Raw genomic sequence first — 23,198 nt, forward strand, 5'->3', positions numbered from 1 at the left:
TTTAAAGCACTTCACGCATATCAGTTTGTCGTAATCCTTGCAACAACCTTGTGAGGCAAGTATGAGTATTCCCAGACTGCAGTGGCCGAGAGCGCACAGCTTGTCTGAGTCACCTGGGGAATTCGTGGAAGTGGCAAGCAAGTATTGCCTCATAGCTCAGTGTTAGCAGCCCCTTGGCTGTGCACTAGTTGGTTGATGTGGTCACTGAGGCAGGGACACCCAAAGGGATCTTGCATGGCTGGTCATCCAGTATTTGTTCAGTGCGTAAGCTAAGCGCTGCACCAAAAATAAAACCACACCACCTTGCCTCTAGGCCTGCAATGCAACAGAAGTCCCAAGTGCCATGGAATCCTGCTTTGGGATGTGTCCCTTAATGATGGCAGGGTTACAAACTCTGTTCCTCTCTGGGATCACTGGAGACGTTCTGGCACTTTATTTCTTCTCAGTATGTTGCTGCCTTGGAGATATTTTCGTGTTTTCTGTGTGTGTAAGTGTTGGGTTTCGCCTCCTCCCCTTTTTGTCTAGTGTTCAATACTGTCTACAACAGTGACGAGAATGTGTTTGTGGGCGCTCCCACGGGCAGCGGGAAGACCATCTGTGCAGAATTTGCCATTCTGCGGATGCTGCTGCAGAACTCAGAAGGCCGCTGTGTGTACATCACGCCAATGGAGGCGCTCGCTGAGCAGGTCGGGCATGTTTGCCTTTCCAGTGTTTGTTCTGCTTTCTCATAGGTTGATAGGACAAATGCCCTTCCCCCATTGAGAGATTTGTAGACAACGAACCAAGGACCAAAGGAGACAATATGCTAAACACTTAGTGTGTCATTTGCTTGGCAGGACAGCAAATGGCAGTTTTGCGGGGGAAGGGGGGTCAGCACAGGTGCAAAGGATCAGGTACCCTCCCTGAATTGCCCTGGAACACACAGCTGTGTGAGAAATGAGCACAGGAGGGGCAGGATGACTTGCTGAGAGCATCATCTGATGGGCAGGAGATCTGGATGTCGGGGGGTTGTGGGATGTGGAGATGGGGCAAGCACTTGCCTGTGTTCTCTTTGCAGCAGTCCCTGCACAGTCCTATTTACTCCCCCTTCCTTGGGAGAAAAGTTCCAAGCTCTGCCAAAATGTATTTTTATTATCTTTTTATACTGCTTTTGAGACATGCAGTGTCTCCCAAAGCACCTCAGCCCCATCAAAGAATTGGACTTTGCCACCAGACTGATAAGCTTAAAAAGAAAAGGCACACCAAGGAGAGGAGATCCTCTCCTTTGCAAAGCCAGAGCAAAGTGGCGGCGAGTTGCAAATTGGCTTTTGGATCCAGCCATGGGTCAAGCCAACGTGTCCTTGTTCGTGTTCTTGCTAAGATAGTGGCGTTGCAGTGGCCTGGCAGTCTTTAGTCCCCTGAGCTGATAACGGAGCCTGAAATGTTTGTCCTTCATTCCTGCAGTTCCAGAGAAATTGGCTGTTAAAGCAGAGTCCTTTGTAGCAGGGAAACCAGCTCTGCCTCTGCCCTGGCCAGCGGGTAAAGTCAGGCTGGTCTCTTCCTTGTTGTGATGTCTTCCCCAGGAAGCAGGGGGTATTGTGTCCAGTGGCCTTTGGTCCTCTGGCAGAGGTCAGGGCACCCTTCACCTCAGTTCTGAAGTCCCTGACAACTATTACAAAAAGACAAAGGAATTTTGCAGTTGCAATGAAAACAGTGCCAAATTTCTAATTAGGATCATTCTGAATGAGCCCTTCTGTCTGTTGTATGTTAGCAAAGCAATGGGGGCGTGCTGGATTGTGAGAAAAAGCTCCTCATGGAAGCTGTTAATGATGTCTCCACCTCTTCCTCCTCCTAGATTTTCCTGGATTGGTATGAGAAGTTCCAAGAACATTTGCTCAAGAAGGTCGTCTTGCTGACAGGGGAGACCAGCACTGACCTCAAGCTGCTAGGCAAGGGCAACATCATCATCAGCACCCCCGAGAAGTGGGACATCCTTTCCCGGCGCTGGAAGCAGCGCAAGAACGTGCAGAATGTCAACCTCTTCATTGTGGACGAGGTGCATCTCATTGGCGGCGAGAATGGGGTGAGTAGCCCTGGGTGGGAGGGTTGGTTGCCTCCCAGGGAGAGAGCCAAGTGCTGGCCAACACCTTGCTTGGGGCAGCTCAGGATAGGGAGCCACTCTGTCTCCCACGGAGCTGATTTGTGCCCTCTCTTCTCATGACAAAGTGGCTTATGGAATAAAAGGACCTTAAAAACCAAAAAATTAAAACTGTGAATCAACCAGCAGCTGTATTCAAAAATGGAATATAGTAACATTAAACCACAAAGTGAAAGTCCCCTAGAACCAAGACATCTTCATTTTCTGTCTAAAGATGGCCAGAGAGGAAGCCAGTCTAATCTCCCTGGGAAGAGAATTCCACAATTGTGGTACTGCCACTGAAAGGGTCCATCTCTGGTATCCTTCAGCTGGCCAGAGAGCAAGGCCCATGCAGCAGAGCTCAGGCAGGTTCATAGAGGAGAAATAGGACTTGGGGCTTTAGAAGTGAAACACAGAGGCCCAGAAACATGTTGGTAACCAGTGCTACTAAGGAGGCACTTGCCCCAGGCAGTAAAGTGGGTTGGACAGCTGTAAAATGCATCCCAGAGAATAGGATGGCAGCTGTGGATTTTCCAACTGGGATTCAGGTAACAGAGGTTGCATCCTGGCATAGACTGGGATGCCCTGTGAGGTCTCCATGTTCAAAGGCAGCGTACTTCTGAATGCCATTTGTCAAGGATGGTGGCAGAATGACATGGCTTCCATGCCTTCTCTGGGGGCGTGGGCGTAAAGCACCACTCATTTTGGCCCACAATAGCTTTCATTCAATGTTTAAGTTCTATGCTGCCTTTGAAGATTCTGAGGCATGCGGCGAGTTCCTGAAACTTCAGGAACCGGAGCCTCTAGACGCAGCGTTGCAGGGGTGCTCCTGGGACCACCTTGACATAATCCCACACCCCTGACTTCCTTTTGCAGCCGGTCCTGGAGGTGATCTGCTCTCGGATGCGCTACATCTCCTCCCAGATCGAGCGGCCCATCCGCATTGTGGCCTTAAGCAGCTCCCTGTCCAATGCCAAGGACGTGGCTCACTGGCTGGGCTGCAGCGCCACTGCCACCTTCAACTTCCATCCCAACGTGCGCCCCGTGCCCCTTGAGTTGCACATCCAGGTAAGTTTCCAGGAGTAGCTCCTGCCTCCAGCCTCCCAGCCAGTTGGTGCAGTGCTGCTGTCACCTGTTCTGCATGTTGATTTTCTCTTTCGCTTCCCCCATTCCATGTTAGGGTTTCAACATCAGCCACACCCAGACCCGCCTGCTGTCCATGGCCAAGCCGGTCTACCATGCCATCACGAAGCACTCCCCCAAGAAGCCCGTCATCGTCTTCGTTCCGTCTCGCAAGCAGACGCGGCTCACGGCCATCGACATCCTGACCACCTGCGCCTCGGATGTCCAGAGGCAGAGGTGCTTTGTGTGTTCTGTGCTCCGGCAGTGCAATTCTAACTTGCGCTGGAACGGACAGGCTGGTGGGCCTGTGCTGTATCCAGCACAAGCAGGCTAACCCGGGGCAAGGGAAAATAATTCCCCTTACCCGCAGTAACACTGCAGCAGCCCCAATGGGACTACTTGTATCCGTGCCACCTTAAGAGGTGTCGCAAATCCAAGCAGCCCAGGGATGGCCCAGGCTGCTTGGGAACAGGGCTAGGATCGGGCAGACCCCTGTGCTGGCCAAGCTCGGCGGGTGTGAACTTTCCTCACCACCACTGAGGCTGGATTTGGCCTCCAGAGACTGGCAGCCTCCCTGCATCAGCACAGCTTTCTTCCGCAGAGGTGCAAATGTGCTTCATAGCACATTTGCGACCCTCCCAGACCAGCACAAGCGACTTGCGCCAGCCCAGGGCGCAGTTAGGATTGTGCCCTAAATCATTGTTTCTCAAACTGTGGGTCAGGGCCCACTAGGTGGGTTGTGAGCCAATTTCAGGTGGGTCCCCAGTCATTTCAGTATTTTATTTTTAATGTATTAGTCTTGATGGCATGTGACTGCATTAAGTTTAGCAAACTGTTGCTCTTGTGCCTCTCACCATGGAAAATCTCCCAAAACAAAGTTTGCAGTCGCACAATTAATTCTTTCAGATTTGGGGGAAACGAGAAGTGTTTGATGCCAAACTTGTCAGCTAGTCGTGGAGCATGGCTTGTGTTTGTTCCTGCTTCTTGGATGGGAGTGTGTGTGTCTGTGGGGAGCATTGCCTCCCTTGATGGACATGGGGACATGGCAGAGGTGGCAGGCCAGAGGTGCATTGGACTGCACCATGCTGTGGCCTGAGCTCCGATACACTCCTTTCTGGCAGGTTCCTGCACTGCACTGAGAAGGATGTGGCTCCCTATGTGGACAAGCTGAGTGATAGCACTCTGAAGGAGACCCTGGTGAACGGAGTGGGCTACCTGCACGAGGGACTGACGCCCATGGAGAGGAGGGTAGTGGAGCAGCTCTTCAACTCGGGTATGCTGGATGAGGGGAGTCTGGCACAGTTGGGGGGCCCTCTGTGGCTCCCTTTGGAAGACAGAGGACAATGGTGGCAGGAAATGGGCACCTGAACAGGGATAGCTCTGATCCTTGACCTTGGCTTCTACCTGGGGAGGGGGCGGCGGCAGCAAAAATTCAAAAGGAAGCCAATCAGCATGTAAAATGAGGATCCAGAAGCCAGCTTCTGTGAGCTTGGGGCCAGGTCTGGAGGGACCATGTCTCAGAAGGTCTCAGGTTCAGCCCCTGGTGCTTGGAGATCTGGGAGCAGCCCCTCTTTTTTCCTGAAACCCAGTAGAAGCACTGCCAGTCCATGCAGACAGGGACACATTCACTGGTGTTGGAAGATCTGGATCCTGGCAGTACTCCCAAATGTCAGTCCAGGAGCTGTAAAAAGATGGCCTGGCAAGCCAGAGGTAGAGCTTCCAGAATTTAAGAGAAAGATGCAGCATGCAGAAGTGTTGTGCTGTGCACCTGCTGGATGTTGCCATGGAGCCTGGTCATTTCCAAGGGGGGAGGGTTGTCTGTGCAGCAACACATGCTTCCATCTCTCTTTTTTGTCCGCCAACACAGCGTTTTTACTTATTTATATGGTGCCATCACTGTGCGTGGCACTTGGTGTAGGATTCAGAGAGGAGTCCCTGCTCCATGGCACATACCATCCAGATGTGGGGAGGCAGCTGAGGCAGGGAAGGGGGGTGAGTTGCCTCATCTGGAGTTCTGAATGGTCTAATCTGACCTCCTATTGCTTGCTCTTAGGTGCCATCCAGGTGGTGGTGGCTTCTCGGAGCCTCTGCTGGGGGATGAATGTGGCTGCTCACCTGGTGATCATCATGGACACTCAGTACTACAATGGCAAGATCCATGCGTGAGTGCTGGGGCTGTAGGGTTCTGGGATGGGGAACAGGGTGGTCGACTGGCCAACTCCACAGACGATGCAAGAATTACCGGCTATGTGTGGTTTTTGACCAGTGTACACCAAGTCCCTTCCTTACACAGAGGTTTGGTTCTGTAGATCTGTTCATAACTTGAAACCAATGTAGTTTAGAACAGCTGGTTCTTGCTGGTACAGCACTGTTGTGCCTGAGCAGAAGTGCCAGCAAAGGACATACTGTGCCTGTTTGAAAGGGCTGACACAGTTGACTGTAACTTAGGGGTTGTGCATACGTCTTAAGACTTCGCTGAGATGCAAGTTGAGAGAACTTGGAAACTTGGTCCGCCAGATGGCTGCCTGTTGCTCCCTTGAGTGATGCAGCCATGTGTCTTAAGGAATGTGCCCAGGCAAGACTTTTAACTTTCCAGAGCAGTTTCAAGAGGATTGAATCCGAGTGGAGTCCTACTGTGGATTGCAGAATACTGACTTTAACACGGGTTTCATAAATACTCTTTTTTCAGATTAGAACAGTGAAGTGAAAAAGTGTCTCCTTACTGGCCTGTTTGATTTAAAGAACCAGAAATGTGTAGGCGGTTCCTCTGTAGAGTTGTACAAAGTTGACTTTGTAGCCAATGGCCATTTGAGTAGAGGTTCCCCATAATGGGTGAAAGCCCCCAGCCTCAGTTGTGCTCCTTGCACTTCTCAGAGATAAGAATTTCAGCCCTCGTTTTCCTGGTCCAAGCAAAGAAGTCAGCTGCCTTTCAAACGCCTGGACCCGAGTCTATGTGGCTTTGCCTGATGTGCATGTTGCAGGTGTGTTTTTCCAGTAGACTCTGTTAACAGTCTGTTCACTTCCTCCTGTGTACCAGCTATGTGGATTACCCCATCTACGACGTGCTGCAGATGGTAGGTCACGCAAACCGCCCGCTGCAGGACGATGAGGGGCGCTGCGTCATCATGTGCCAAGGGTCCAAGAAGGTGAGCCAGAAGGGGGGGGGCAGAAGGACTCGGGCTGGGGACCTGGAGGCACCTTGATTCTCCAGGGGGCTTGCAGTACCTTCCCTTCTAGATTTGGTGGTTCGTTTGGTCACAGTAGTGGCCTTGGAAACAACACTTGCTTAAAACACTGAAACACATTTTTTGAAAAAAGACAACTTCTGTATCTCGTTCCACACATTTTATAGGCCACTTCTGTTATACCACTTTCCCACAAAAAGTATTTCCTAAAGCAATTTACGTAACTAAGGGCGCAGTCCAGAGCACCCCTTCAGCCGGCACAAGTCCCTTAAAGCACAAAAGTGTGAAAGTGCCGTAAAGCACTCTTGCGCCACTCTTGGAGCAGACAGGCATGCTCCGGTCTCCCCACACCAACATGAGCCCCAAAGCCTGGTAAGGTTGTGCCGGCCAAGCTTGGCTGCACAGGGCCTGGGGGTGTGTGGGGAGGGCAGGGAGTTTCAGGGTGGGGAGGGTGGGTGGCAGGCATTCCTGAGAGTGGGCAAGCAGGGAGCAGGAGCTAGGCAGAGGATCCAGCACTTTCACCTGGAACCTAGTCTGATTCCTGGGCAACTCAGGGAAGCTTCAGGCTGCTCAGCTTTGTGCCACTGGTTTAGGTGGTGCAGATTCAAGTAGCCCCATTGGGGCTGCTGTGGCACTCCCCCGGGGTAAGGGGAAAAGTTTGCCCTTGCTTCGGGCAGAGCCTCAGACAGCCCAAAACTTGTGCTGTATACAGGCCTGCCTGTTCCAGAACAAGTTAGAATTGCGCTGTAAAGAAATCAACCCAATTGTTCTCTGTCCACAAAGAGCTCACAATCTAAAAAAGATGCAGAGGTACCAGCAGCAGCCACTGGAAAAGATGCCCTGCTGGGGTGAAGAGGGACAGTTGCTCTGCTAAATAGAAGAGGGCTCTAGTTTTGAAGGTGGCTCTTTGCCCTGTTAGCGGGAGAAATTACTCTCTCACGTTCAACATTATTAACATGTACTCCAAAGTGGCTGGCAGGCTTGGTTTACAAAACTGCACAGAGTAAAACACAGTAACAGAGCACCTAAACTGACAGCCTGAGAGCAAGAATAATAACGGAGACAAGGATAAGGCATGGCTACAGATCAGACTTGAAAAATGGCTGCCAAAGCAGCCCCATTTTCAGCCCCCTTCTAGAACTGGGCAGTGAAGGGCAGACTGTCCCGCAGTGGGGGCACCACCATCAGAAAGGTTCTGTCTCTTGCACCCACCTGTTCTGAAGGGGAGGGGCAAAGGAAGAGGCCTCAGAAGTAGAGCAAAGGTGAAATAACCTCTGAAGGCCTGTGGGCTCTCCCCCTCCAGGATTTCTTCAAGAAGTTCCTGTATGAGCCTCTCCCAGTGGAGTCCCACCTGGACCACTGCATGCACGATCACTTCAATGCCGAGATTGTCACCAAGACCATTGAGAACAAGCAGGATGCTGTGGACTACCTCACCTGGACCTTCCTGTATCGCCGGATGACTCAGAACCCCAACTACTACAACCTGCAAGGTGGGGGAGCCCATCCTGGTGCCTGCACCTGGTTCTGCTGATCCTCCTTCCTCCTGTTAAAAAGTCAGCAATGGGGAGAAGTGGGGAAGGGCTGCGTATCAATTCCTCCCTTGGTTGCGGTGGTCTTGACTCAAGAGTCATGAAAAGGGGCTTCTGTTCCCAAGCCTCTGGAGTGTGCTGCGCCTGACTTGCTGTGTCCCTCTACTCAGGGGTTTCTCACAGGCACCTCTCTGACCACCTGTCTGAGCTGGTGGAGCAAACCCTCAGCGACCTGGAGCAGTCCAAGTGCATCAGCATTGAGGACGAGATGGATGTGGCGCCTCTCAACTTGGGCATGATTGCTGCGTACTACTACATCAATTACACCACTATTGGTAAGTGGGGGGAGGCCGAAATGCCTGGTTCCAGCAAGTGTTGTGTTGCTTGAGGCTTGACGCTGTGGATTTGAGCCTCATGGACCCCATCTGTTCATTGCTGCCTCCAGAACTCTTCAGCATGTCCCTGAATGCCAAGACCAAAGTGCGCGGCCTCATCGAGATCATTTCCAACGCGGCTGAGTATGAAAACATTCCGATCAGGCACCATGAGGACAACCTCCTGCGGCAGGTGAGAAGAGCTCTCATCTCCCAGGTTCAAGTTCCAAGGGGGGAGGAGGTGTTGGGGAAACGCTTGCTTTGTGGCCTTTGGGTGATGGTCCCGCATCCATGGCCACCCTGTGGTTGATTTTGCCTTCCAAGCTGACTTCCCTCTGACACAAGAGAGGAATTTTTTGATCAACACACACACAGCTGATTGCACAATGCACATGTGCGTTAAGATGGCTTTCATTTGGCATTATTCCGTACTTGTATCAGTTGCTGTGTGGTCAGAGGGACCTTTTGTCATGAGCAGAGCCCCTGCTTCCTCCTAGTTGCCCTCCAGCCTGACCTTGCCCCTCAGCCCCAGTGCTTGACATTCTTGTCTGCAGAGCATCCCAGGCCACATGCTGCCAGGTTTATTTTGCCTTGCGAGTAGCTCCAAATGCCCAGGGCGGGGCAGAGAACGAGAGCTTAGAGGTGAATGACAAATGCTGCCCTGTGTTGATTCTTGCTTCTGACTCTTCCTCAGCTTGCCCAGAAGGTGCCCCACAAACTGAACAGCCCCAAGTTCAATGACCCCCACGTCAAAACGAATCTCCTGCTGCAGGCCCACTTGTCTCGGATGCAGCTGAGCGCAGAGCTGCAGTCAGACACAGAAGAGATCCTCAGCAAGGTACCGTGGGGGTGGTATTGGTGGAAGGACCCACCAGCAACTTCCAGGAGAGCCTGTGTGTAGCCAGGGGACCTTCTGGGTTGTGGTGTCCTGTTGGTGGAATTCACACCCAGAAGACTTGCCTGGTATGTGCACTACCATCGAGCAGAGAGTTTTTTTTATTCTTCTTGGCCCTTTGTGAATAGCTGGTTTGGGTCCAAAGGCTTACTTGACTGTGCCAGTGGGATCCTCCACTCTTCTGCCTTCTAGTGGCTGCACTGCATGCCATTTTAAGAAGCAGCTGGTGATGTGGGAAAGGGACCCACTGCTCAAACGGAAGATTCCACTGGGCTGGCCCAGTGTGCTTTGGATGGCTATGGATGTGAGCCGCTTGTGTTGATCTTCTGTTTGTTGTGTTAATTATTTTTATTATTTTTTACACTGTTTCCCTCAGTGGCCCCACCAGCTGCCTCTGAGGATCCCGCAAGCAGGAGAGAAAAGGCTAGCCTCTCCTGCCATTGCTTCCCTGCAGTGGATGTTTAGAGGCGTACTGCTGTGGACCCAAAGCCACCATGGCTGGTAGCCAGTGATGGGCCTCTGGTCCTCCACGAATTGGTCCAGTCCCCTTTAAAGCTATCCGGACCAGTAGCTTCTTTTCATTTAAATAGAAAAAGGCCTCAGAAGATGACACTGCATATCTCCTTCTGGATGAGCAGGAGTTTGGCTGCCTGAGGGGGCTTCACATTCCCCCCTGTGGACCTCTGGCTCCTTGCCCACTCTGTTTCCTTTCTCTAGGCCATCCGATTGATCCAAGCCTGCGTGGATGTCCTGTCCAGCAATGGCTGGCTGAGCCCTGCCCTGGCTGCCATGGAGCTGGCACAGATGGTCACTCAGGCCATGTGGTCAAAGGACTCTTACCTGAAGCAGCTGCCACATTTCACCTCAGAGCACATCAAGCGCTGCACAGAGAAGGTGAGGGCATAGGCGGGAGTGGGCAGGAAGCCATGGGGGCAACCGGCCTCTGCAAAGCTGCTGTGGTGACCTCTGAAGCATGTCCTTCTTGGGCACGAGGCTTTGCTCATTCTGTTTTCTCCTGTGTGGTGTTATAGGGTGTGGAGAGTGTGTTTGACATCATGGAAATGGAAGATGAAGACCGCAGCGCTCTGCTGCAGCTCTCTGATGCCCAGATCGCAGATGTGGCTCGCTTCTGCAACCGGTACCCCAACATCGAGCTGTCCTATGAGGTGGTGGAGAAGGATGGCATCCTCAGGTAACTGGCTGGGGGAGAGAAGCTGCAATGAACGTTCTCAAGTTAGACATCAACTGGACAAAAGATAGTTAAGTTGCAGACATCTTGCCTGACTTGTTAGCTGCAGAGAGCAAGTAGCATTGCAGAATGTGATTGTCAAGGGCTAGAACCAAACACGAAGGCTGGGAAGTGGGCCTAAAAAAAGCACCAGTCCTCCAGAGTAGCTAACTGTGAACTCGGTTTATATCAGACCTCAGCCAAACACTCTCTCATTAGGCGAACTTCAGCAATCCTTTCCCTCTCTGATCTGGCTCAGAGAGATTGTGAATCTATTGTGTAGCATTATGTACATGAGTCTTGGGTTTGTGCACTCCCCTCTTAATGGAAAGGGAAGGGCGATTTCAAGGTTTCATTTGCTGATGGAACCAAACTGCAGATTCCCCTTTTGCCTAAATACACAAAACCTCGCTTGTGCAAATCACTGCTGGTTAACCAACTAGGACCAGGCTTTATCTGGACAAAACTGAAAGCAGTTTTGTTTCACTGTGCATGAGTTTTAAATGTGTCTTCCTCCTGTCCCGAGTGTGGAGGGGGGAGGAGTGCACAAGCCTGAGAGTCTCAGCAGCTTCTGTGTGTAGTAAGAACCAGTCATGTTCTAGCATCATCTCGAAGTGAGTGTGGAGGATGCCCCCTGCCAGGGCAGTGACTGATACCTTGCCTGGTTTGTTTCTATAGCGGAGGCCCAGTAGTGGTACTGGTGCAGCTGGAGCGAGAAGAGGAGGTTACCGGGCCAGTAATTGCTCCCCTCTTCCCCCAGGTATGTGGAGTTGTGGGGGAAAGAATTATTACCTAGTGCGGCCAAGTGGCATCTCCTGATGAGCATACAGGAGGCTTGGAGAGATGTGATGTTACGTTGCCATCTTCCCTTTTTCCCCCTACAGAAACGTGAGGAGGGCTGGTGGGTGGTGATTGGAGACTCCAAGTCCAACAGCCTCATCTCCATCAAGAGGCTGACCCTTCAGCAGAAGGCCAAGGTGAGCTGGGAACTTTCACTGTGCCTCTTTTGACAGGGGAAAGGGACCTGGTACCCAGAGAGGCTGCGTGCATGGGTTCTCTCAGAGCCAGCCAGTCCATGGTCCACTCAGGCAGGTGGTCTAACAGAAGAAACACTGAGGAGTTAATCTAGGAGGTTCCTCCCATTACCCCTCTGAGGCTACTCTATATCCTAAGCATATGGCCACAGGATTCTGGGTCTACTCTATTGTTTAGGCAGTTCAGAAGGAAGCTGCAAGGCTGAGCTTGTAGATTGAGAGCTCTTGCAGTGCAAGGCCATGACTCCCTGCTGTGGGGGGGGGGGGGTCCCTTGCACAACATGGCAGTGGTATCCAAGGAAAAAGGGAGCAGTAGGGTTGACAAGAGAGAAACTGGGCATGGCTGTAGGGCATCGAGGGGGAATCCCCTAAGGTTTCACTGGCCTCACACAAAACTGCAGCAGCTCATTGTCCTTGAGAAGCAAAGCAGTGGCACTCCTAGAGCTCTTTCCTCTGATCTCACACCCTCTTTGTTCATTCAGGTGAAACTGGACTTTGTGGCACCAGCAACAGGAACCCACAACTACACCCTCTACTTCATGAGCGATGCCTACATGGGCTGTGACCAGGAGTACAAATTCAGTGTGGATGTGAAGGAGGCAGAGAGTGACAGTGATTCGGATTGAGCCAGGTGCTTAGCATATGGAGTTGGCTTCCTGATGAAGGCACACTCTGCAGGGTTCCCCTGGGACTCTTCCTGCTTTGCCCCATCCTGAGCAGGCTGCTGCTGCCGCCTCAGGCCAGTGTGTTCCCCAGTGCTTCTTCGTTGTGTGCAAAACCACCTGCTGGAAGGTTAACATGCATTGGATGAATTGCCTCCATGTCCTGGCAGCTGGGGAACCTTTTGTTTAATGTTGTGACTGAAGCAAAACTTGTGTATAGTGTTTTAACAAGGGAGTAAAGCTTAGTCCCTTGTTTTGCTAAATAAAGTTCCTTGGGAACAAGCTCCAGGCTCTCCTTATTGGGGTGGACAAGGGAACTGCCCTCCTTGCTGTCACACATGATTCACTGTATAGGTAGCTGTTGCTCTTCTGGCTTGTAACCAGGCCCTCATCTAAGCAACATTTCTACAAGGATATGATGAGGAAAAAAAGTTATGTGGCTCTACAATTACCAGAATGGGCACACAGAAGTGGTGACTGCTGATGACTGCCAATCCTTTTGCAGCTTTCAGGACCTTTCAGGGTATGTACAAGTGCGGAGTTGTATGAACATTAAGAACAGCCCCAGGCCCATCTAGTCCAGCTTCCTGTATCTCACAGCAGCCCATCAAATGCCCCAGGGAGCACACCAGACAACAAGAGACCTGCATCCTGGTGCCCTCTCTTGCATCTGGCATTCTGACATAGCCCATTTCTAAAATCAGGAGGTTGCACATACACATCGTGGCTTGTAACCCATAATGGAATTTTCCTCCAGAAACTTGTCCAATCCCCTTTTAAAGGCATCCAGGCCAGATGCCGTCACCACATCCTGTGGCAAGGAGTTCTGCAGACCAACCACACACTGAGTACAGAAATATTTTCTTTTGTCTGTTCTAACTCTCCCAACCCTCAATTTTAGTGGATGTCCCCTGGTTCTGGTGTTATGTGAGAGTGTAAAGAGCATCTCTCTATCCACTCTGTCCATCCCCTGCATGTCTCAATCATGTCCCCCCCAGGAGCCTCTTTTCTAGGCTGAAGAGGCCCAAACGCCATAGCCTTTCCTCATAAGGAAGGTGCCCCAGCCCCGTAATCATCTTAGTCGCTCTCTTTTGTACCTTTTTCCATTTCCACTATGTCCTTTTTGAGATGTGGCAACCAGAACAGGACACAATACTCCAGGTGTGGCCTTACCATCGATTTGTACAACGGCATTATAATATTAGGCATTTTGTTCTCAATCCCTTTTCTAATGATACCAAGCATAGAATTGGCCTTCTTCACTGCCGCCGTACACTGGGTCGACACTTTCATCGACCTGTCCACCACCACCCCAAGATCTCTCTCCTGATCTGTCACAGACAGCTCAGAAGCCATCAGCCTATATGTAAAGTTTTGATTTTTTGCCCCAATGTGCATGACTTTACACTTACTGACATTGAAGCGCATCTGCCATTTTGTTGCCCATTCTGCCAGTCTGGAGAGATCCTTTCAGTAAGCTATGACAGAGCTGCTAACAGACCCTTTTAGAGTGATGGCCACAGAAACCAAGAGCTGGTTCATAACTTATTTTGACCCGCTTCTGGCTTCTGCTGCAGGAATTCTTATAAACAAGGTTTATCCTGCAAGCAAGGAAGGTTGAGTGTTTCAAACTCAGTTTTGATCTTAAGGTCTGTTGACCAACTTCTTCCACACACGCCCTGTAAGTTCAGTGAATGAGTAAACAGCAGAGGAGACACTTAACCTAGAGTACTTCACTTGGCCTGGTATTTCTGCACCTCTGGGACATACTTAAGAAGGTCATTTACAAAGAAACAAGACAGTACAAGTGGAGTAGCTTTCTGGTGTTTTACAAGTAATTCCACAAGGGAACCAGCTCTGGTCCCTGCTCCTCTTCCACACACCACTCGCCTCCTTTTCCAAATCAATAGCTTCTGTAGAAACCAACCCATCTTCCTTCCATCAATTCTTGCATGGAAGTGACAGGAAACTATTTCAAGTTGGCAGTGGCGTCATATTGCAGGAGCTGTGCAACTTAAGAGGAATTCAAGCAGAAGGTATTGCTGCACCCACTGCCAGCAACAATGATACTGTTGTCATGCCAAAAGACGCTGGCTGGGCAGTAGGACAGCTGCAACTTGGAACAGTTCCTCTTAGACAAAGCTGCTCAAAGTGTGTTATCCAAAAGACTTGAAACTGGTTGTCACTACCTCTAGAAAAGCACATCTTCCTAAGACACGGGGGGAAGAGAGGAAGGATGCGACCCAAGGTTCCAGTTATTCAACACCTCCCAGCTTGCTACCTGAGGGTGGCTCAGTAGCTCTAGGCTGGTCTTCATGAGCTGCTTCTGCAATGAGACACGGTCTCAGCAAGCCTCAGAGTGCTGGTAGTTCCAGAAGGCCATTTCCCCATCATCGCTGCAGGAAGCTAACAGCCCAGCCTCCTTGGGGTTCCAGGCCACACAGTTCACATCCTGGGAGTGAGCCCTGGCCATGTGGGCCGTCAGGCTGAAGGTGGGCTGGTGGGAGTCCGACTGTGGATCCTCCTCAAACACTCTGATGGCATCATCGCCACAGGCAGTGGCTAAAGCGCCCGTCAGGTGGCACCTGTAGAGGATGGAAGAGCAAATGATAGGTGAGGCTGAACACTGACGTGCTGTTTAATAACAGCACTAGAGAGTCATATGTCTCAAGACTGCACTTAATATTTAATGTAGGTACAGTTCAGATATAACGGTTAGTGTTCGATTCCTGCTCTTCCATGAAGTTCAGTAGGAGACTTTAGCCACACACACAGCCAGTCTAAACTTACTTGCAGGGCTTTCATATTAATTTCTATCCTGCCGTACTCCAAGGAGATCAGAGGGGTATGTGATTATCCTAATGCATAGTTTTCATCATAATGTTAAAGCAGTTGCGTTAAGGCTCAGGTTCTTATGTTTTCCCTTGCCCTTTGCAATTAGTCAGAATCTTCTGTTCACAGTTTGGCCCATAGTAAACCATAGTTCAATAGTACATCTGAATGGGGCCAAAGTGTGTTGTTGCTCCAAAACTGAATAGCCCAGCTCTTTTGGAATGACGTGTGCTACTTTTAGCATGAAGGCATTGTTCCCCAAACAATTTTCAGTTCCTTCTAGGGGAAGCTTGAGCTAGTTGGGGATTCTGCACCAAGGAACAGAGCCAAGGCCATTAGCCATGCCACTTACTTTCCTGTGGGTAGAAGGAGAACAATGAGATTAGAAGACTCCCACCACACTGAAATGCCTGGTAAACTCCACTGTTCAGATGATTAATAGGCCTCTGACTCTTTAGTTTTAGGCTATTATCAGTGTTAATTACTAAAAGCTTTGGAAAAGGTCTGTGCCACAAAGACAAGATATAAATGCTTAGAAAAATAAATCTATAAACATGCCCACATTTTCTGTTAACAGCTGCTTCAAGTCACGTTTCTTAGTATGCATTAAACTATACTGGGAAAAACTGGAAAAGACAGGCCAGAAGTGCCTCGAGTCGTATATCTCACCAGGCCACATCATAGATGGTTCTTGTGTGGAAACCAGAGAGGGTGCAGATGCACTTCCAGGTGGGATCCGTGCCACTGCAAGCCACACCTGCAACAGATAAATAACTGTCAAGACTTGTGTGCTTTTCCTGATGGCTTAACCTACCCAGGAAAAGGAAGTGCATGTTCTCAAAATGCAAGTGAGATTTTAGAGATTGAGGTTATGAAAGAAAACAGAACCCAGGTGCAGCCCCTCCTGCTTCTGGAACTCAGGTCTGAAGAAGCAGTAAAGGTCCGGGTTTGCAAGCCCAAACAAATTGATCCTGCCTCTGGGGACAGCCTGTGTCCAAAACACGAGAGTCCAGGTCCACAAGGCACTTCCCAAATTCTGCACAGGATCCAGTGGGTACTGATTAAAGCGAGAATCTTAGTCTCCCACAATTCCATACAAAAGGTGGGTGTCTACTGTTGATTCATTTCTCATGGGCAAGAAAGGACTGTAGTGGGCAGGGCCAAACCAGCTTCAGCTCAGTGTTCTGGAGAGGAAGGATCCCCCCTCCTGTTTCATTTCTTGCCTTACAGCAGACACTCAACAAGGGTTTTGCAGCTCTAGAACTGAAAGCCCTGAATTTTTTTGCCAGATACATACAAACAGAAGTAGTGTCTACAAAACCAGGACTTGAAGACCTAGAAATCCAAGTTAAAAAAAACAAAAAAACTAACAAAAAAAATTTGTGATTAAAAATAGGAAATCAAAGAGCACAGTACCAAATCAGCACAACCACCAGTAAGTGCTTAAGGCCATACCTACAACACTTCTGGGGATACCTCAGTTTTCCTAACAAGGCAACAAATATTGCTGCCCTGTTAGGAAAGAAGCCTCTGTACTGGACAATCAGGCAACACCAATTACTTGAACACGAGGCACAGTTCTGTACCCTCCTGGCAGTCCCACTGACCTTGCTCGTTGCCTGGCTTATACTGACGCCAAATGCGCACTGTCTTGTCATCGCTGCAGGAGGCCAGGCGCTCTCCGCCCTGGTCAAACGCCAGGCTCCACACAGTGGACTCGTGCCCCTCCAGTGTGGTGAAGCACACCCAGTCGTCCTCCTCCTCTCGGTATAGTTTCACTGTGTCATCATAACTGGCTGATGCCAGCAGCTGACAGCAGAAAGCAAAGGCAAACGTAAGCATCAGAGGAAGGACATCACTCAGGAAGAGCCCAGAGCAGAGCCAGAGCCAGTGCAAAAAGACACGCGGAATGCAGGTGCCCAAGACAGCTGCTTTCATTTCAAAAAAGAAACAAGTTCTATTCCTCAGGGCAACAGATGAGCTGGCAATGGCTGCTGCAGCCTCCGAACTCAGTCTAAGATGCCCTGTGGTTTGGGGTACTTGCCCTGCCCACAACTTCCCCCTGAATGCAAATTTTTTAGCACTAGAAGAAATTAAAATTCTGCACACAGGCAGGCCCAATTCTCCAACCTGTATGAATTATGCAAATGTGCCATTTTTGCATAATTTGTTCTAGTTTTTGATGCAGAACTTTTAATCTTTGTATACTGTAATTTGTGTGATGCTCCAGGTCGTTTTGCCTGTGCATTTTATGCACAGTGATGCAAGACATTATGCTTTGTATAATGTGTTTGTATTTGTATTGTGTTTAACCTAATAAACACCATCCTAGCTGGAGACTGGTTACTGGACCCTTCCTCCATAGAAGCTCCAGACCCAGCACCAGTAAGGCCAAGTTCTCTCCACACCCAAGGAACCACCCTCTCACCTCCTGATTAGGGTGCCAGACGACATGCTTGACATCCTGGGTGTGGGAGTTCAGAACACTCATGCACTCATATTCATCCTCTTCATCCACTGCAACACAGAACAGGGGGCAATTGAAAGCAAGTCACATTAGGAAAAGCCCCCCCCCCCCAGTGCTTGGTACCTGGATCAGGCTGGACCCCCAAAAAGCTGTCTATCAAGATTGTTGTTCCTTCTTCCCCCCTCCCCCGTCTTTAAAATTTTTGCCCTGAAATGCAGAGCAGACCCTGAGACCTGCATCCCCTTTGGCAGAGAAAAAGCGTCACAAGCCTCCCAGTCCCACCCCGGCCAAGCCTTCCTTCCAGAAAAACTGCCTGCCTGCCAGGGAACAGGGAGCACCCCCAAGAGCAAGCACTGCACCTCAAGCAGTGTAGAAGTGGACTGCAAGCTCTTGCTCTAGTAGGCCTAACTCTTGGTCTTTGGGGGTCTCAAACCTTGAACAGGAGAAAAAAGTTATGCTGGAAAAAGTGATGAGGAGCGGCTGATTGACCAACACTGTCATAACTCCTTTTTAGAAAAAAAACCAGTGACAGCAAACTATGCAAATAGAAAGTCATGTTTTTCCTTAACTTTATACATTCTCTTTCAACCCTGCTTCAAATACTTTTCATAAGCTAAACGTACATCCTAATTTTACTCGTAAGCGAGACTATGACCGAAATCCTAACCAACTTTCCAGCACTGGCATAGCGGTGCCCACGGGATGTGTGTTGCATCCTGCAGTTGGGTGTCACTCACGGAGGTCTCCTCAAAGTAAGGAAATGTTTGTTCCCTTACAACGGAGCTACATTGCCCTTACGTCAGTGCTGGAAAGTGGGTAAGGATTGCACCCTCAGTCTTGGTGACAGTATCCTGTCTCTCTGCAAATTTGCTTGAAATATTCTGATTCGCTCAAAATTAAATGCAGAGTGGAGTCCTGTGTGTTCCTCACTTGCCTCTCTCCTTCCATCCTATGCCTGCAACACAGATTTGCCAAAAACAAACATGCAACAAGCATACCAGAATGGATACAAAAGGCAAGTGGAATCTGCAGGCAGGTCACGGAATGATCTGCAGTAGATCAACAGTGGTTTCTGAGTCTCCAATGTGTTTCTTCCTACTCCAAACCCTTTAATTTAAGTTGCTAAGACTCCTCATCTGGAGAAACTCAGAGGAAGCTTGCGCCTGCAGATGCAGGCCAACCTCATGTGGGGATTGCAGGAAACAGGAGCTCACTGGCTCCAACACCAGCCTCCATTTTGCACCTGAAATAGACTAGCATAGGAAAGAGTCCCAACAGCTTTATTCCACACTCCTTTCCCAGCCGGGGAAGAAGCTCTTACCTTCCCAAACCCAGACACTCTTATCTCGGCTGCAAGTGGCCAGGAGGGTGCCAGACGGGGCCCAGGCCACAGACTTCACCTCATTCTCATGGCCCTCTAGAGTAGCTACACACTGGGACGGAAAGGAAAAAAGGAGTTCTTAGGGAAAAGGTTGGGAAAGCAAGAGGTAATTCAGCACAGCAGGTAATTTCACACTACCTCAAAATCCTCCTGGTTCTTCTTCCAAATGCAGGTAGTGGCATCAAAGCTTGCTGAAGCCAAGTAGTTCCCGCAGGGGGACCAGGCCACCTTGCGGATCGTCCTCTGGTGCCCTTCCCCCAGCACAGACTTGCACACCCAAATTTCCCCTGCCGAGAGAGAGAGAGAGAGAGAGAGAGAGAGAGAGAGAGAGAGAGAGAGAGAAGGATGGCAAGGAGGAAATCGGGTAAGAGGAACCTTTAGAGCAGAATTGTGCAAAAAGTAGATCAGGATCTACTGGGAGATATGCAGGCAACCTGAAAGGGTTTCTAATTCCCACTCTAAATAGGATTGAGGCATAAGACTTCTAACTTTTCCAGAGAATAAGCTTTGCTTGAAAAGGACGATAACTGGCTCCAGTGCCCTCAAGACCTTACATTTTTTTCCATTTAGAACAGCAGTCTCCAAACTGGAGACCGCTGTGTCTGGAAGAATCCCTTCCCTGGCACAAACAGAGCTTACAGCTCTGCTGGGGAGCCTCCTCTACATGCTGCAGATCGCCCCCAAACATTGTGCGGGCCAGCCGTGTCTGCCCAAAATTTGGGTACAAAGCCTGCTGGGGCAACTGAACCTGGAAGCGGCTGGCCAGTGGGGTGTTTGGGGGCGATCTGCAATGCAGAGGAGTCTACCTGGTCGAACAGTAAGCTCTGTTCACCCGGGGCAGGCTCCAGATCTTGCTGGCGGGCCGTAGCTTGCTGCCCATTGATTTGGACACTTCATGAGCTGAGGTTTCAGACAGTGCCTTCAAAATATTTGGATGTAAAATTCCACCAAATTTCTATCCACATTGCAATTGGGTGGCAAGTTTCAAGCTACAGTGCCTGCTCTATGAGTTGTTTGGACAAATATTTGTATTACCACCTCTGTCTTTGCATACAAGTTGACCTATCTCTGAAATGACCCGCAGTGTACAGTCCAATGAAAACGCTGATTCCCACACATAGAGTGGCCCTTTTTGCAGAGGCAGAGAACTCAGGCAGTGGTCTTGAATCAAGAGACTGTTACCTACTTTGGCAATATTTCACTGTTAACATCCTATTAGGGGAACTGAGAACAGCTTTGTTCAGAGTTTCATCTGCAAAACGTAAATTTCATTTTTAACAGCTGATAACTATAAGCAATAAAAATAACGATGCCTCTACTGCTGTCCTCAGATCAGTTTTCATATTGTTTTATGGCTGGTCTGTATGGTTGGAAGCTACCTTGCTGGTTCCTTTGACGAGACAGAAAGGCAGCAGAATAAGTGCAAAATAACTGCAAAATAAGCCCACAGTTATTCTAAACTTACCCTCTTTGCCCCAAATGCGGATGGAACGGTCCCCACCACATGATGCTAAGAGAGTCCCTGCAGGATTCCAAGACAGAAACCAGCATCGGGAATCCGGGTGTGCCGGTATGCGGGACAGGAGGGTCAAGGAATCCTTCATCCTGATTCCACAGTCGCTGTAGAATCTGTGGAGCAGCAAGGAAGATATTTCTTCAAGCAGGATCTGGGTGTCAGTTCTCAGCAAGGTGACTGAAAAACAACAACAAAGAAGATGTTTAAACAACTGGTTGACAGCCAGCGTTTCCGTTTTGCAGTTCATGCATTTCCTGAACAAGAATTGTCCTAACTGGAGGTCTGCAATGAAATAGAGTTTTGATACCACCTAGAAGCACAACCAAAACCTTTGGTGAGTCCACACGCCTCCTGCGTGATTCGAATTATCTGCTGCTTTGTTCTCTTTGCGCTCAGCTGCTTCCCCACAAGGGAGCTCAGAGCAGCTCACAGACGCAAACGTTCAAACCAATGTAAAATGCAAATGCTACAGCAGCAGAAACAGCTTTGGAAGAGAAGTGGCTCACGGCCCGTTTGAAGGAAGCGGCTTCACGGCCTGCCTGCAGTGGGAGACGAGAAGCCCGTCCGAAGGGCAGCTCTGCCCGCTCCGAGGTGCCCGGCCGCCTGCCCTGCGGCCTCCAAGCAGCCTTTGTGGCTGGGCAGGCGTGGAAAGCCCTTCAGAAAGCCGGTCCCAGGCACGCGAGCCCTTCCTGCAGGGACCGGCCAGCCGTGCCCGGAGTCCAGGCCACAGCCTGACTGCGCTCCAGCCGCTTCAGCCACGGAGAAGGGAAGCAACGGCGTCCTTGGAGGCGGGTTCTGGCAGACACCCAGGGAGACGAGGCGGCTGGAGATCAGGGCGAGGCGTGGGCCGAGAGAGGCCCTCCCTGCGACCCAAAAGAGACCCTCCCTGCGACCCAGGCAGAGGCTGGAGTTGGAAGCCGACCTTCGCGCCGAGGGCCATCCAGGGCCACCCCACCGAAGGCCACCTGGCCTGCGCCTCTGAGGCGGCGGTCCCCTGAAGGTCCGGGCCTGGTGGCGGCGCAGCCAGGCGGGGAGGCCGCCACGGCGTGTCAGGCTCGGGCCCGCCGGCCGCTGGAGAGTCGGCTCGGCTCGGCTCTTCCCTCCCGCCCGAGGAGGCTCAGGTCGGCCGAGGCTCCGCCGACACACGGACACCGGGCCGGCCCAGCCAGCGGCTTCCCCGCATCCAGAGTCCTGCTACCTCTCACCTGCGAGTTCCCCACTTCCGCTTCCCACCGGAAGACCTCACTGCGCCTGCGCACGAGGCCTCCTGGCGCGGTGACGTCACGCGCCCCGAGGCCGCAATGCCTCCCGGGATATGTAGTTTCCTGCTTCAGTTCTGCGTTTTCCCAACCACCAGAATGCTGGAGTCCCAGCACTCCCGCTCCCAAGTTTTTAACTAGGCTCTCTCTCTGGACACTACAGGAGGTGCTACAGCATGCTCTGCAATACTGCAGGGTGTCTCACGCATCCCTTTGCTATGAACAGACAGTGAAGAGTGGCAGTCATGGCTTTCATTGGCTTCTCTCTGGGTAACAAGACAATACCTTAGTGCTAGACCTAGTTCTTTTTCTATTGCTGCTTGTTTTGTTAATTTTGCCAATCCTCCCTCTGAGTTCTCCCCATGGTTTTCTTTCCTTCCACATATCTTAATACATTTGGGGGGAGGGGGAGTCGCTTTTTGCACCTTACCTAGAAAAGAAAGAAAAAAATCCCTACAGTTAGGAGCTTCCAAATCACAACAGCAACAGAACCTGTATGCCAAAAGCCAACCAACCCATTCTGCATGCCCTAGGTCCGACACAGAAGAAAATTGCCCCTCTGAAGTCTGCCACAGGCGAGGTCATCCAGGATCGGGCGCAGCAGATGGAACGCTGGGTGCAGCACTACTCTGAGCTATATTCCAGAGAAAATGTAGTCACCGAAGAAGCACTGAACAACATTGGGTGCCTGCCTGTGCTGGAAGAGCTTGACAGTGAACCAACCCTAGAAGAACGTCACGTGGCCCTGGACTCCCTTGCCTTTGGCAAGGCACCTGGAAAAGACAGCATCCCTGCTGAAGTCCTAAAATGCTGCAAAGAGATCATCGTCACTGAGCTGCATGAAATCCTCTGTCTCTGCTGGAGAGAAGGTGGAGTACCTCAAGACATGAGGGATGCAAACATCATCACGCTGTACAAGAACAAAGGTGACAGGGGTGACTGCAACAACTACCGCGGCATCTCTCTCCTTAGCGTTGTAGGAAAGCTGTTTGCCCGAGTTGTACTAAAGAGGCTCCAGGTACTTGCAGAGAGCGTCTATCCAGAATCGCAGTGTGGATTCCGAGCCAACAGGTCCACCACTGATATGGTATTCTCCCTTAGACAACTGCAGGAGAAATGCAGGGAACAACGACAGCCACTCTTTATAGCCTTCATAGATCTCACAAAGGCTTTCGACCTGGTCAGCAGAGACGGCCTCTTCAAGATTCTCCCCAAGATTGGATGTCCACCCAGGCTCCTCAGCATCATCAGATCTTTCCACAAGGACATGAAGGGCACTGTTGTCTTCGATGGCTCCACATCAGACCCCTTTGACATCCGAAGCGGAGTGAAGCAGGGCTGTGTTCTTGCACCAACCTTGTTTGGGATTTTCTTCGCTGTCCTGCTGAAGCAGGCCTTTGGAACTGCAACAGAAGGCATCTATCTCCGGACCAGATCAGACGGAAAGCTCTTCAACCTCTCCAGACTGAGAGCAAAATCCAAAGTCCAGCTGAAATGTCTGCGTGACTTCCTCTTTGCCGACGATGCAGCTGTCACTACCCACTCTGCCAAAGATCTCCAGCAGCTCATGGATCGTTTTAGCAAGGCCTGCCAAG

General features: G+C 50.6%; 2 protein-coding genes across 3 annotated transcripts in view; one reads left to right on the plus strand and one right to left on the minus strand.

Annotated features, from left to right (window-relative positions):
* Positions 1 to 12,430, plus strand: part of SNRNP200 (small nuclear ribonucleoprotein U5 subunit 200) — a 41,637-nt gene extending 29,207 nt beyond the window's left edge. Inside the window, exons 30-45 of the mRNA XM_066639296.1 lie at positions 526 to 686; positions 1,835 to 2,062; positions 2,993 to 3,184; positions 3,297 to 3,475; positions 4,360 to 4,511; positions 5,292 to 5,400; positions 6,276 to 6,384; positions 7,727 to 7,916; positions 8,126 to 8,290; positions 8,401 to 8,522; positions 9,024 to 9,167; positions 9,942 to 10,118; positions 10,256 to 10,416; positions 11,131 to 11,212; positions 11,337 to 11,429; positions 11,969 to 12,430. Coding sequence (XP_066495393.1) covers positions 526 to 686; positions 1,835 to 2,062; positions 2,993 to 3,184; positions 3,297 to 3,475; positions 4,360 to 4,511; positions 5,292 to 5,400; positions 6,276 to 6,384; positions 7,727 to 7,916; positions 8,126 to 8,290; positions 8,401 to 8,522; positions 9,024 to 9,167; positions 9,942 to 10,118; positions 10,256 to 10,416; positions 11,131 to 11,212; positions 11,337 to 11,429; positions 11,969 to 12,112 — 2,408 coding nt within the window. The 3' untranslated portion in view covers positions 12,113 to 12,430. The remainder of the gene's footprint in view (positions 1 to 525; positions 687 to 1,834; positions 2,063 to 2,992; positions 3,185 to 3,296; positions 3,476 to 4,359; positions 4,512 to 5,291; positions 5,401 to 6,275; positions 6,385 to 7,726; positions 7,917 to 8,125; positions 8,291 to 8,400; positions 8,523 to 9,023; positions 9,168 to 9,941; positions 10,119 to 10,255; positions 10,417 to 11,130; positions 11,213 to 11,336; positions 11,430 to 11,968) is intronic.
* A 1,459-nt stretch (positions 12,431 to 13,889) lies between these two features.
* Positions 13,890 to 21,582, minus strand: CIAO1 (cytosolic iron-sulfur assembly component 1). 2 transcript variants are annotated; one of them, XM_066639463.1, is made up of 8 exons: positions 21,550 to 21,582; positions 20,294 to 20,521; positions 18,967 to 19,115; positions 18,769 to 18,880; positions 17,409 to 17,497; positions 16,588 to 16,789; positions 15,650 to 15,737; positions 13,890 to 14,733 (listed from the first exon to the last, which is right to left on the minus strand). In XM_066639463.1, exons 2-8 carry the CDS (start codon positions 20,430 to 20,432, stop codon positions 14,493 to 14,495), a joined length of 1,020 nt encoding a protein of 339 aa, XP_066495560.1. In that variant the 5' UTR covers positions 20,433 to 20,521; positions 21,550 to 21,582; the 3' UTR covers positions 13,890 to 14,492. The 2 variants fall into 2 exon arrangements, with proteins under 2 accessions (XP_066495560.1, XP_066495559.1); XM_066639462.1 differs by lacking the exon at positions 21,550 to 21,582 and adding an exon at positions 21,267 to 21,535.
* Between the last annotated feature and the right edge of the window lie 1,616 nt (positions 21,583 to 23,198).

This window comes from Tiliqua scincoides, chromosome 11, assembly GCF_035046505.1.
Source record: "Tiliqua scincoides isolate rTilSci1 chromosome 11, rTilSci1.hap2, whole genome shotgun sequence".
Taxonomy (NCBI): domain Eukaryota; kingdom Metazoa; phylum Chordata; class Lepidosauria; order Squamata; family Scincidae; genus Tiliqua; species Tiliqua scincoides.

What these genes read in the sequence shown, in the direction of transcription:
- CIAO1 (XM_066639463.1), bottom strand. Translation starts at nt 20,432, where the DNA reads ATGAAGGATTCCTTGACCCTCCTGTCCCGCATACCGGCACACCCGGAT. An exon ending in GAGTGTCTGGGTTTGGGAAG is followed by an intron (nt 17,498 to 18,768) that starts GTAAGAGCTTCT and finishes TCTGTGTTGCAG; the next exon opens with TGGATGAAGAGGATGAATAT. An exon ending in TCTGGCACCCTAATCAGGAG is followed by an intron (nt 16,790 to 17,408) that starts GTGAGAGGGTGG and finishes TTCTGCTGTCAG; the next exon opens with CTGCTGGCATCAGCCAGTTA.